Consider the following 14,322-nt stretch of genomic DNA (forward strand, 5'->3'; position numbering starts at 1 on the left):
TAATAGTTGGGGTTTTCATGCTTGTTGTTTTTTTTTTTTTTTTGTCTGTCTTTTTTTTGTCTGTTTTAAAGCAAACCTGAATTTTCTATATCACCCTAGGACAGGGGTAGGCAACCTTGGCAAATCCCATCATGCCTGTGGCTGTCAGTCTTGCAATGCTTCATGGGATATGTAGCTTCACCACAGCTGGTTACCTACTCCTGTCCTAGTAAATTCTCAATAGGTTCCAGGACATCCTCATTAGTTTTCTTCAGTTTTTTTGTCACTGTGCTTCTAGAGCCTTGAAAGCCGTCAGTACTAAATTCCCACTTAAAGCATCTCTGTCCTTGGAAAGAAGAAATACTGAACCAAACCAAAATCAGACTGATAATTAAAAAGGAATTTCCTGTCTGGTGTGTAGCGATGCCAGCGTTCACTCTTGCAGACTAGGGCTCTGCCGCTGGTGTCCTAAATTTCCAGAATTGTTAGATGCTGCGTGCCCCTGTGTGCGCTCTTTTACCCGCTTCCCGCTACGTATCTAGAAACTATCTTCAACTGAGTTTTAAAGACAAACTCAAAATTGGAACACTGGTATAAGCAAAGTTGGAACTCCTTCTGTTTTACAATTTTTGTTTCTTCTGTGGGGTACATGTGTGTTCTGTATTTATCACTCCGGGTTCTAAATTGGCTCTATATGCATGTGAGATGGGGACCTTAGATTGTAAGCTCCTTGAGGGCAGGGATGATGTGAATGGTCTGTATGTAAATTGTTGGTGCGATATAAATAAATGTGCTGTACAGACAATTATGGTGGATGATGTAATTGACGGATGCTGTCTGCCATTTTTATTGTGCACTTATTTGATCAATTGCTCTATCAACAAATAGTTTAAGGCTCCATTCACATATATATCGTTTTGCGTTTCCCGCACGATTTTCTGCGTGGAAGACTGCGATGGTCTGAACGATGCACTTTAAAGTGCATTGAATTCTCTGTTTTAGAGCGGCACCGCACATTTCCGTACAGCCGAATACGCGCGGACAGCCGCTCGGGTGTTGGAGGAGCCCTCTTCTCTTTTTTTATTTTTTTATTTCTTCAAAGTATAAACTTGAGTGTCTGACTTTCTCTCCAATTTTATATTCAAATTCCTCCTAAAAGTATTTGTGAATCGTAAAAGCCTGTCATGGGACTCTCATACCTCTGCAACACTACATGGCCAACTGAGTGGCCACCACCATTTCCTGTGGGAGGGTCTTGGCTTCCTGTATCGTGTCTTTTCATTGGCCTGTGTCTCAGCCGGGCTGGAGACTCCTTCCTCCCATACACTGCCTAAACATCTCTCCTTGCAGCTTTTAGTTCTTTGAAACATGTCGGATGTAAAATACTGTAATGTGACGTAAACTGGCTCCCACTGCACAACCTTCCACATTGTTCATATGGGCAGAGCAGGACTTGTGTAAGATGATGATATATAAAGACAGAGTTGAGCTGGTAACATTTTTAAATACATGTAATTACTTTTAATACTTCTCTAGGCAAAAGGCTGTGTGCTATAAACTTCTCCTTTTTTAAATATGAACCATAGTTCAGGGGTGGACTAAGTAAATTGGGAGTCAGCAGGTTTTTTTTCAGGAGCCAGCTCCATTAAAAAGACAGAGCCTCAAAAGTTAGGCACCAGCTGCAATATTTAAGGAGCACTGGCTACCTGGCCCATTGAATACAAAGTAACAATTTCCCTGCATAACATACACCCTCTGCTGCTGATGCTTGTCTTTAGTTAGCCATCGTGCTGAGAAACACATGAAGGACTCTGGGCAAAATATTTCTTAACCCTTGTATGGAGACTCAGGAACAAAGCATTGCATTGTGGCTCAGGCATTGCCTGCTCAGGAACAGATCAATGCATTGTGGCTTCTGCCTGCAATGCTCTGTTCCTGAGCAGGCAGCTAGTTGGAAATCCTAAGTACTGTCGCAGGGACTTGGGGGGAATGGAAATTAAAGTTGGCCATACACTAATAAAATTCTTTCATTTTGCCTATGGACTGATTCCTCCATTCCGTCCTAAACCACATGGGCGGAGGAGCCCCCTGTATTCTGACAACACCCACCACTGTCAAAGTACCTGAACAGTGACTGTAGCTGATTTGCCTTCAGTCACTTTTCAGCCAAAAACCTTTGCTTGGCTCTTTCGATCAAAATCAATTGAGTAATCGACAAGTGTTGGCCAGCAGGGCCACCCACTGTTAGAATTGTGTCCAGTTCCCGTGAATCAGCTGAAATTTGCACACTATATGACCACAGAGCGGGTAAGCTGTGCAGCAAACCTGTTGCTTTACCTTGTGAAAACCGTTAAAAGGGGAATTTTGTTTTTCAAACCTTTTGATCTTGGATTGTATGTGACTTTAAATACCGGAGCTAGGCATCAATCTACTGTAAACCAAAACAAAGACTACCAGCTGCATTTATTCTTCATGTATACATTATTGTGTCTTGTTAGGTTTACGCCACCTTTTCCAATGAAGACTATGATAGACGTAACGACGAGGTGGACCCAGTGGCAGCATCTGCCGAGTATGAACTGGAGAAGAGGGTGGAGAAAATGGATGTCTTTCCTGTGGAAATTGAAAAAGGTAACATTGCTAGCCATGCACATCTTATTCTACCTTTTAGCACAATGCCAAGCAGGTTCGGTATAGATATCCCACGCATGTGACTAAATCTGTCTGTAAGGTGGAACTGCCCATCCTTTGTTGTGTGGTACATCCATGGCTGTACACACAGCAATCCATTGATGGCTACTTTCCAGTCGGTTTTTGATGTATGGCATGTCCATTTGATCTACCAATGTTAGTGGAATGTATAGTGAACATGTTGTTGGCCAGCACAGATGTCTGTGTGCTGGTTATCAATTACTTTGGTAATGGAAAAGAATGAACGGGAGTAACATCATCACTGGGCCCTCTGGTGAGGTCCTGGGAAAGTGAAAATCTCAAAACCTTGCTTACAACCCAGTTCAGATTTGGGCAGGAGGAGTTCTATAATTGTATTTTTGGATATTTGGAGAAGGGTTAGATCATCCACCAGATTTTTATTTTGCTCTGTGTACTTGTTGATGAGAATCTCTCTTGCTTCCTGTCCCACTGAGCACGACAGTGTATTAAAAACCTGACAGAGGGTTTGATCCTTCCCTACTGTAAAATGTGTTTTTATTGCAGTCTTTGCTTTTCTTCACTTCCCGTCCCTGTTAACCCCATCACTGGGAGCAACAAAAGAGAGCAATCCTTCCAAGTGGGCATAACGATGGCTGCAAAAACCTAACAACATGTTCTAACCTGTGCTATACTTTATAAAAGTAAAGAATCTAGTTTGTGTTATGGCCATGTGAGATATTCAGACTGGAGTATATGAAACCATTAGTTCCTAGAGGAAGATTGCTGCATTGCTTTATACCCTTTTTTTTGGGCACTGTTTGATCAGTGGACACTCTTCTCATGTCTTTGGCTGTTTCTGTGTTGTATACTCAGGCGACAGTGGCCTTGGCATCAGTATCATTGGAATGGGGGTTGGTGCAGATCAAGGTTTGGAGAAATTGGGAATCTTTGTAAAAACGATTGCAGAAGGCGGAGCAGCTCAAAGGGATGCACGGTATGTAACCATTTTACTTTATAACATTGTCTAATCTTTGGTAATATAGATGTTTTCTGATCATATTTTCTTTTTGTTCAATCTGTAAAGGCATGAAAGCCGTGAGACCTCCTGGGTGCCAGAAAAGGGGCTTGCCATAGGTTGAGATGTACGGCAAGCTTTTCTTTTTACTCAGCTGAACAGCTATCTCATGTCTGTGGTACCAGCAGGCAGTTCTAGCTGGCCAGTTGAACCGTTTCATGCAAGCTTGAATTATAAAGTTTGTGCTGAGGTTATTTTCACTGAAAACCTCATGTATACACGGTTGGTTATGCAAATCTGAGTAAAAGTTCCTCCTAGTCCTCCTGTCTAGTGTCCCGACTGGTTAGTGAGACTGCCATTACATTACTGGATGACCAGCACAGTATGTAGAATGACAAGGGGTAAAGAGTGACTATACCAAAACGTCAAGGTAACCTTCTGAGAGAACCTTTCTGCGAATACTAGTTGCCTGGTTGTCATGTTTATTGTCTTGGTCTTGGTCAGTTTGTTGCTGGCCTGGAATAAGCTTGCAGATGAGGACTTTCTCATACTTAACAGGTAAGCATGCTTGTTGCATTCTGGGACCAGCTAGTCCGCATGCTAGCCAGGCAAATAGGAGCTCCGAGTGTAGACCTGAAATGTTTTATTTCAATATTTTTATAACTCTTGACGTTTAACCAAAGACTATTTTTTGAGACAAATCAATGATGCGCTCATTCAAGTAAAGTTTGTTCCGCATTACACATTTTAAAAACATTTACCCTTTTGCTGCGCTTTCCTGAACATCCCGTCGGGGAGTGTGCAAATTTACTAGTAACCATATCAGACTCTTCAGGACTAAATGTCCCCTCATGCCTAGCACATGTGTGCTCCCTCGTGCTGAGGACTTTGCCTTGGCCGACATGTTCAGGCAGTCCAGAGGACAACACATGAAAGACGCGCCTCTGCTCCTCCAAGTCAAAAAAACAATCGAAAGAAAACAAATTCTTTATAAATATTGTTAAAGAAGAACTCCTAGTAAAAATTGTATTAACTGTTGCAATGGGGCTGCCCCCGCACTTCAAGGTTTGAGTGCTCATTTTTGCCTAGGGTCAAAAGTAACAGTTTTTGACTCGCCTGATTATCTGAGCCGTCTGGCCATGACCGTGCTTCCTCCTCGGCTGCAGCTATGGTATGTCCATCAGCATCCTCATGTCATATATAGTGTGTATAGAACGTGATGACTCGAGGAACCTTAGACCTCCACAGGTGAGGGGGAGAGAGGCTCTATTGACCGGTCTAAGAGTCGGAGGTTTAGGTGAGGTATAACTTTATTTTTGACTCTAGTCAAAAATGAGCGCTTACAGTGGTAGCCTCACTGCAAGGGTTGATCAAAGTTTTACCCGGATTTGTTATTTAAAAATACTTTTGTGTTCTTGAATTGATGGCGCTACCTACAGAGCCGCTGTCAGTAATTTTTCTTCGGAGGCAGAGCAGAAGCGTGTCTTTGGGCGTTTCCTGGTCTGTATGTATTGGCACAGGTACCATATGCACCTTGTGCTGTAGTCTGATGCTGGGAGCACACACACAAGGATGATTCCAGCGGGACTTCATAGGATCCTGCAAGGGACAGGAGCCACCCTGAGACTGGACACTGGGTCGCTTCTTTTCAAGACCATATGAGTTGGCAAGAAAATACATTTTGAATATCTAAAAGCTGCATGGACTGTAAGTATTTACATTAGGATTACAAAAACCAACTCCACATTTCACTTTATCTAGTTGCCGATATCTCTGCATCTCCGGCTTTGACATGTTTTCGGTGGATGTAATCACTGATGCATTTTTTTTCATCATATGCTTGGTTTGAATTTACAGGTTCGTGAGCGATTTGTTTGTCAGTTTAGGTCATAGGGAGTTGTTGTACAATTCTCTGCAATGCGGTTCTAGCTGTATGTGACGTCGCTGATGTGTAATGTTTATCCAGACATGCTTTGTACATGATAGACACCCTAACACATGCTTCAAGTGTGCTCAGTAATGTGCATACTGAAATGTGTCATTGCATTTCTTCAGGGTGCGTTGAGTATGTCACCAATGTCAAGAATTTGAAAGAAACACATATGGTGCTGGCTTATTTTGGTAACCTAATAGTTTTTCTATACATGTGCAAGCAGCAATAATGCAGATCATGAATAATGACTGTGTAATTTCTGTAGTTAAAGGAACTTTTCAGGGCAATGGCACCCCCACTTAACTCGGCCTTCACCTGCCACTCTGTTCAGTTGAGCTCTTGGAGATTCCTGGTAGGTTTGCATATGGGGAAATGACCAGGACTTCTCTCCTCCGTCCCAGGATGCAGTGCTCAGAGCTGAGCAGCCCTTTGCTAGGCCTGAGCACTGTCGTGGGGGAGGGGAAGAAGGTCATTAACCCTTTGTAAGCTCCAACACTAACCAAATCAGAGTTTGTGCAGGGATCTGACTCAGGGCTGTGGCAGGGAAACAGGGCGTCGGGGACGCAGGTAAGATAAATGCTCTAAAATTGCAAGTTAAAATTGGTGCAAGCATACAGATTAGTGCAAGGCCTGAACCTGGGAACCCGTATAAACTGTTGGCTTCAGCTGTTCTTGACTGCACAGGCCAGAGGTCATATAGGTTTTGAACACCTCCCTCTGAGGGCCTGTTCACACCCAGTTGCAGTGCGATCCAGCAAGAACGCGCTGCCTCGCATTGCGGCCGGCTCACTTTTTAGTGGGGCAGGAGGGGGCGTGGTGGGCCATTAAAGTGAATGGCACTGTAGCCACGCCCTCCAGGCGCAATGCGATTCCCAAGGCACATTGTGTCTGTGGTCTGGTGCGAACAAAATAGTGCTTGCAGCATTTTGATCGCACCGCATCGGACTACAGGCACAATGTGCCTTGGGATCCCGTGCGGGCAGTCGCATTGCGGCCGGAGGGCGTGGCCGGCTGCAATGCGAGGCAGTGTGTTCTGGCCAGAATTGGGCCGGAACGCACTGCAACTAGTGTGAACGGACCCTGAGTATGTCCGCATGCTCCTGTATTTGCATAAGGGGCAGAGACCATCACTGAACAGCACAGTGTTTCCTGTGACTCGCCCCAGTCTATCCTCTGTTTCCCCCTTCTCATTTGATAGAACTGCATTAAAAAATGCGTCTGAAAAGAGTGCAGGAGACGGAGGATTGGGTTCAGATATAACAAGCACTATGCAAGTATGCATGCATTACTTTTAACTTGCAATTTCGGAGCGGTAGCATTTGAAAAGCACTTTCGTTTAGCTTTAAAGTGTATTTCCACTTTTTGCAGCCAAATTAGGATAACAGCTATTCTTTATTTTGTTGCTTTTATTCACATTGCATAACTTTAAAATATATAGATTGCTGCTTAAATATTCCTCTTTCCTGAAAGGGACTTCTAAACTGCTTGTACTGCTGTGCTGGTAGATCTCGGTATTCGTTGTGAGGTTAAAGTTGAAGGTTAAAAATCTAGAATTGTATGTTAGAGGAAGCTCAGTGTGTCCCTAGTCTTTCTATGGGGACAAGCAGAGTTCCCTGTCACTTTGAAATTGGACAGAGAAGCTTGCAAACACGTTCTGGACAGACTCATCTAAAAGGTAAATGTGTTTTTTAAAACAAACTTTTTAGAAATGTTGTGTAAATGGCAACACAAACCTATATAGTGGGGGGGGGTTTCTCAAATTTGTGAGCAGGTATAATGGATTACGAATTGTCTCCAGTACAGCCATCATTCATCCAGCTGTTCAGTGCTATCCTGGACAGGGTGGCCTCATCTTGTGTCTGTGAGAATCTCATAAAAGGATTTATTAGTACAAAAAGCGAATTGTTAAATAAGCGGAGCTGCAGGATTGTGAATTTTACAGTGCTTGCATTTTATAACCTTGTCCTAATCCATTTCCCTTACATTCCTTCTCAAATGTATACCCAATGCTCTGGATCCCGGATACAGTTTTATCTGCTGAAATGCCCTTGCAATGTTCACTTTCCTGCTTCCCCACACATATGTCTGTGTCTATGCGAATTATTCTCTAGGAAGAATAAACTAACCCTGGAGGTGGTTCCTTATTTTGTATGGTAAATGCTGGCATGGGACAGCAGGAGAGAAAGCTGTAGCAGAGGATGTAAACATTGCCACGGTTCTATGAAGGGCACACCATTCAGCACACAGTAGAATGGCACCTAGGGCTTTAACAGCTGGTATATTGGGAAGGATGGGGGAGAGAGAGGGTATAAAATACAAGTTTTCATTAGGAGGTTGAGTCCCCATGTTCTTCTATAAATCCCTTTTGAACATCTATAACATTGTCCGGCATAGGACAACATAGCTTTTTACTTTTCTGTTTTTGCTTAGTCAATATTGATTGTCATTGCCTAATCATGAAACCCGTGTTAATGATTGAAATGTCTGAACCACTCTAGATTTTGTCAGCTGGCTGTAACCTTTTTATTCTGATGGGTCCCTGAATATGAGTTGATCTTTACCATTTGCCCTGCACTTTTATACCATTGTCTTTTTATCCCTGTTCCCAGGATTCAAGTCAATGACCAAATTGTGGAGGTAGATGGTACTAGTTTAGTTGGAGTGACACAACTCTTTGCAGCCACGGTACTGAAGAACACCAAAGGCACAGTCAGGTGGGTGAAAGCTTTGTTTAAAATGTTCTCTGCTAAAAATGCCTGAACTTAAAATGATTGTAAATTTATAATGGTCAGACTCGGCCTTGCTGCTGCTTTTCTATGTCAATAAGTAATGACATGCTGCACATTCATGACTTTAAGTAGAATGCTTATACAGAGTTCTCGTGTAATGAGAAGAACAAGTTATTGTTTCAAATGAGGTGCTTCCTAAACAACTACATATGTCCACCTAACGTTGTTTATGTGTTTGTTATTGTGGATATATTAGGGAATGGTTAAAACGTCACTGTTTTTGTTTTTGGCATCTGTATCCCAATGATTTACCTTTTTTAGAACCCTGTTCACAGTGGGGTGGTTCGGCCATGCGGATCCGCCGACATGAATGATCCCATACATTGTTATGGGGACCATTCATGTGACCACACGGGTCTGCGCGATCGAAACCGCCTCCCGCCCCAATTTGCTCCCTGAGCTTTTTTCTTTTTTTTCAGCGCGGTTTGCATACAGCTTTCAATGGAACCACGCTGATCAGCATGGCTTTGGGAGTTTTAAATTGTGTTTCAGCTCTGAAACACCGCCTTTTTAAAAATCATGCAGAAACAGTGCTGATCGGCGGCCTTACTCCGATCCTGTGCACACAACAGCAAGTGAAAATAACACTCTCCAAAGTAATGGACTTATCCTATGAGACAAAGTTATGGACATATCCTATGAGACAAAGTAATGGACTTATCCTATGAGACAAAGTAATGGACATATCCTAAGAGAGTTGTCACTGGAACAAGTGTTCCTTTTCTTGTTATGACTGCTTAAAATTGTAAATGTGTCATCACTCTCTGTCCCCAAGAATAGTTACCAAGATAGGAATAAAAACCTCACCCTTACCGCTCTCTCCAAAACGTGCATGTGAGGCCAAGGCCTTTTTTTCTTCTTCTTCTTTACACTTTAACATATCGCTTTTCTTTGCAGTAGGAGCGCAAATAATTTGCAATCCAGTAAACAACCTTGAACAATTGTCACTATACACATACTGCTCCCTACTTATTGACTGCACACCTAACATTCAAATGCTAGTTTTCCCCAAAATTGGGCTAGGTCAATGCATACCTGTCAGTAATGCTAAGCTTTAAAACGTCTTTTATAAATAATAGTACTGGCCTAAAAGAACCACAGGTCTGTATCTGTTCCTAATTGGCACGTTTCATTGTAGAGGCAAAAGTTTTGTTTGGAGGGAAAATGACTATCCTGCCCTTTGCTAGCAGATCACAGTTGGGTTTTTTTTCCCCAGCTCACATTAGGGAATGTTAGTTGGAATCTGAGCTCAGTCCAGACCCCTTTTATGCTGGAGATCTAATGTATTTTCTGTGGTATGTATAATGTTCCTCACTATCTGCATTCATTACAAAAAACAAACTGTTTTGACCTGCACTGTAATACCTCTTTGATCTATTTTAGAGTGAAGCGACTTGGCACAGCAGAGCAAAATTGACTTGTGTTCCATGACATTTAACCCTGCATAGTTAGCATCCTGCTCTTTTGGCTTTCTAGATGTAGAAAGAAAAATTCCTTAATAGTCCTCAGATGAAATGTGCCTGGTGAATGGTCAGTTGTAAGCTTGCCAAGGTAGAATAAAGGCTGGACTATGTAGGCAGTCCCAGCTTGCGAATGATTGTATTTCTCTGTGGGCTCAAATTGCATGCAGTGATTTTGGGCAGCAGTTCTCAAACCTATTCCGTTCAGTCCTCATGTGCTACGACTTTCTGACCCCCCCCTGAGCATCGCCTATTTCACACCGCATTTCGGAACTACAAATATTGCTGAAAGTGACTTTAATCAGAACTTCTATAAATCATTTTGGTTTATAGCAAATAATTATAAAAAGATTTATTTTTAAATCTAATGCAAATTGATTCTGATATCCAGGCAGGTATTCATTACCATTTAATGTCATTAAAATATATGGAGGTCTGATGCAGATGTGACCTATTTTCCACTGAAGTGACCTTTGTGGGGCTGGACAGTGTTTGCAGTCCGGGGACGTGCTGTTTGCAGATACATTCTTTGGCCAGATGTCCGTGCTTCTGTTTAGTTCCTCTCTACCCATCCTGTCCACACCAGCTTCTGTTCATTTTTATGCACTGTTTGTCTGTCTGTATTTGTTCACTGTCTGTGTGCTGTGTCTAAACCGCTTCTGCCCACTTGGTTCAAACTCTGTGGATTCTGCCTTCTGCCCACTTTAACCTGCTTTGTCCATATTCCTTTCTAATACAATGTCTTCCTTCCTAACATGGCCAAAATATTTGCTAATAACCTAGTACTTCTACTTTTTATATAGGAAGACTTGTGCCTCATTTAAAGAGACAGTACACCGCTCACAGTAAGAGGAGGGCTGGGGCAGGGCATTACTTGGAAATAGGCCTAAAATAGTAATTATTTTGCCAACATCCTTGGCTAAAATAAAATTGTTCTTCCTTCTTGTATAAGTATAGGAAGGCCCAGGATAGGGTATTTAGAGAGAACGATGCATCAACTGGCTCTCCATCTCAGCAGCCAGTCAGGGCATATGCCTCTCATTTTCTTTTACTGGGCAGTGATGATATGGGGAAGTAGTGGAAAATCACGGACATGTCACTCTGGCTACCTTTTAAGTATTTGTAAGCTATTTTTACTTTTCTGAATGTAGTCTGAATGAGAGCAGGCACAACAGGTCCTGACTTTAGGTTTAAATGGAAATTCGAGCACAAAGTGAGATTCTTCCCCCTCTACTTTTAATGACCATACCAGGTGGATGAGGCTTGGAGTTCAGATGTAGCGATCTCTCCACCAAAGTAATTCAGATATTTCCAAACTGTTCCATCCAAATCTTCTGATTCTTTCCTTTTTATTCATAAAATGGATCTTTTATTCAATATAAGTCCGAGCAATGTTCAATATAATCCAAGCAGCTGTCATTAATCTTTTTGTAACTAGAATATTTCCTCCCCTCATAGTGGGTGGCCTTATAGTTGCTCAGACAGGTAAAATATATCACTGGTGAGAGTCCTAATCTGCCAGCATTTGTAGTACCTTTTTATTGTGCTATTTTTTTTTTTAAGAGAACCTGACCTCTTTTGGCTTATGCAAGAATCAGACTTATTCATAGTCAAATGATTAGAGTTGGGGAGACTTAAGCTGGGCATACACTATAAGAATTTCGGCTGGTTCTTGAATAACCGGATGTAATTGCACAGTGGGTGCCGCTGTCTGCACACTTTCCAGCGGCATCCCTCGATTAGCTAATCGAAGGAGCCAGTCGGAAAATCTTCGAACAAACTGAGCCAAATGAGCTGCTGTTTGGGTATTCTGACAGCGGACAGGGTCATAATAGAATGGAAACAGTGGGAGCTTCCTCGATCAACGCTTGCGAGTGTTGATGGAGGATTCTGTAATATTTTCTTCATTTAACCTGCAGGTTGAAGAAAGAAAATATCTGTGTATAGCCAGCTTTACCTGTGAAAGATTTATACCACCCACCTTCCTCATTTAACTTCACTTCCTTTTATCTGAGGAGGGTGGTTCCTGGAGGTACGAGTCACAGATGAGAAGTGCCCTGAGGACTGGCAATCATTGCCCTGTCAACTGTCTGACCTCATGTTTATACCATCATGTCTAGGCACGCATACCAGTATCGGATACAGTGCCCTGAGGTGGTTTACATGAATCCTAACCGAGATCAGCTTTTTGATCCCAAAGCTTGAGAACAATATAGGTTTTACACAATTATTGTACATATGATGGTAACACCCAGTACAGATGCATCGGAAACTTCTACCGTGCCCTCTTGTACAAGGGCAGGACCCTGCATCCTAGTGCTAGGCTGTACACATGGCCTTCACTCTCCAGCCTTTCCTAAGGCTATGTCCACCTATCATTCAGTTCTAAAGTATCTGAGCCTCTGGTGGCCACTAAGGTTCTGGCATTTGACAGTACTAGGATGGGGCAGGGTTCATTGCCCATGTTCTACCTTTGCCTTGTTTCCTGGGCTCTCCCCAGGCACAAAGGAACGGAGTTGTAAATAGACACTGTGATTTACCAGTAATGAATTTTGTACTTTTCTGTGTACATGACAAATTTTACTTTTAAATAAAACATTTTAAATATGCTCATTAAAAATTGCCTAATGTATTATGTATATTTTGTTCTGGTTGAAGCTCGTATTTATAAATCTGTCGCATGATAACACATGCCTTGCTTTCATTTCTTGTTTTTACTTTTCCCACCTTAGATTTCTTATTGGGAGAGAGAAACCAGGAACACAAAGTGAGGTGGCACGTCTTATCAGTGAGACTCTGGAGCAGGAGAGATGTCAGCAGATGTACGAGCAGCACTACTCTGAGGGCAGCACTGGGCAGGTAATGGCAATGACTTATGTAGGTCTTTAAAGTACACCATTGTCATTTACTTAGAGGAGCCCTGTACTGAGGAAGTATGGACGTCACCATCGCTGACCTTTCCCAACAAAAATGCTTTCCTAGCCATGTTGCCACTTTAGCAATTCTAGCTGACAGATGTACTAACTGTATGCGCATTTTTTCCTGTTTATAATATAACTTGGTGTTTTAGACCAGAAAAAGCAGCCAATTTGTTGGGTGTTTGAATATTCACCATCTAATATCACTAGCTGAACTCCCGAACATAGCTAAAATTTTTATGTTGCATGAACCAAATTCCTTTGCTAACCTAGACGTTACCTTGTACAAGAAGCAGTGACATCATCAATAATGTACATAACCTGTGCAGACAGAGAATCTGGGAAATAAAAAAAAACACACTAAAGGCTGCCTGCAGAATGCTACAGGAGGGGGTGTATACAAGACCAGTCACTCTGCTCAAGGAGAGAGTTGGTCTTAAAAGAGCACTATAGCCAAACCTTTTTTGGCCATAGTTTTCTTTAGGGTCATAGAAGGTGGCGCTGCAGCCGGGACGGATCCCGACAGTATTGTCGGGATCCACCCAGCTGTCTGACGGCTTGTTTTGCCTCTAGCAATCGTATAGCGGTATGTGATCACTTGGTTCTCGATCTATAGTGCCGAGGTGTGACAGCTTCAGTGTCACACATCGGCTCTTAACTATTGGGGTGAGTATTTCACTCTCCCCATAATTCTCATGTAATACCTGGAAGCTTCAGCACAGAGGAAGTATGGACAGAGGCACAATTTCATGCTGGATTCGTGTACAGATCTGGAGGAAATATACAAAGTACAGCAAAATTCAAGACTAAATACACATGCCTCTTGTATTGTGTACAATATTTGCTCATCTCTCAGCTTTAAGAGGTCTTCAGATAAAACCTATTCTTCTGTAATATATATGCCTTCAGATGGCTGCTTACATGTTATGTTTTAGAATGCATGTTATTGCAATAAGCTGTTGTGCAAGGGTTTTTGTGTATATGTCCAGGACCAAAACTAAAGGAAACGGAATTTCAGTGACAATACACTCCGAGTCAGCAATGACGGTGTTCATATTTGTCAGGACGGCTGTAAATTGTCAACTCACTGTCTCAACTCTTTTCCATACTTGTATCTGTGTGTCGCATATATATTTATCTTGTTTGCAGGAAGAAGATTTTGAAGATGAGGAGGATGATGACGACGACGATGATCATCTAGAGTCCCAGTCACATGGCAATTCTGTGGAAGTTTTCGAGCTGCCAGAAAACGACATCAGTTTCTCTCTGGATATGGATATGGACACATCACAGATGGCTTTAAAATTTAAAGAGGTACACAGGATGTGGGATATGGTTGTGTATGACATTATGATATGGGCAGACGTAACAATTATGTAGGACACAACCGTATTCTTGTGTCATGCAAATTGCAGCAGACTCTGGGAGGAAATGGTGCATACATCGAGGTCTTGTGTGTGTTTGGGTTGTTATTTGTTTTAGTTAGGTGCTAGGTCCTAGTAACAGAATGACAGTATTGGAGTCAGTCATACAGGGAATTAAACAAAAAATCTGTCTCAATAAACCACAATATATA

The 14,322-nt window shown here is 42.2% G+C and overlaps 1 protein-coding gene across 1 annotated transcript in view; it reads left to right on the plus strand.

Annotated features, from left to right (window-relative positions):
- Positions 1-14,322, plus strand: part of LOC108800601 (neurabin-1-like) — an 85,053-nt gene that overhangs the window by 27,447 nt on the left and 43,284 nt on the right. The window contains exons 2-6 of the mRNA XM_018572584.1: positions 2,478-2,610; positions 3,505-3,625; positions 8,189-8,293; positions 12,561-12,687; positions 13,896-14,060. Of these exons, the coding sequence (XP_018428086.1) occupies positions 2,478-2,610; positions 3,505-3,625; positions 8,189-8,293; positions 12,561-12,687; positions 13,896-14,060 (651 nt within the window). The remainder of the gene's footprint in view (positions 1-2,477; positions 2,611-3,504; positions 3,626-8,188; positions 8,294-12,560; positions 12,688-13,895; positions 14,061-14,322) is intronic.

Source organism: Nanorana parkeri, unplaced genomic scaffold (genome assembly GCF_000935625.1).
Source record: "Nanorana parkeri isolate BGI_ZX_2015 unplaced genomic scaffold, ASM93562v1 scaffold44, whole genome shotgun sequence".
Taxonomy (NCBI): domain Eukaryota; kingdom Metazoa; phylum Chordata; class Amphibia; order Anura; family Dicroglossidae; genus Nanorana; species Nanorana parkeri.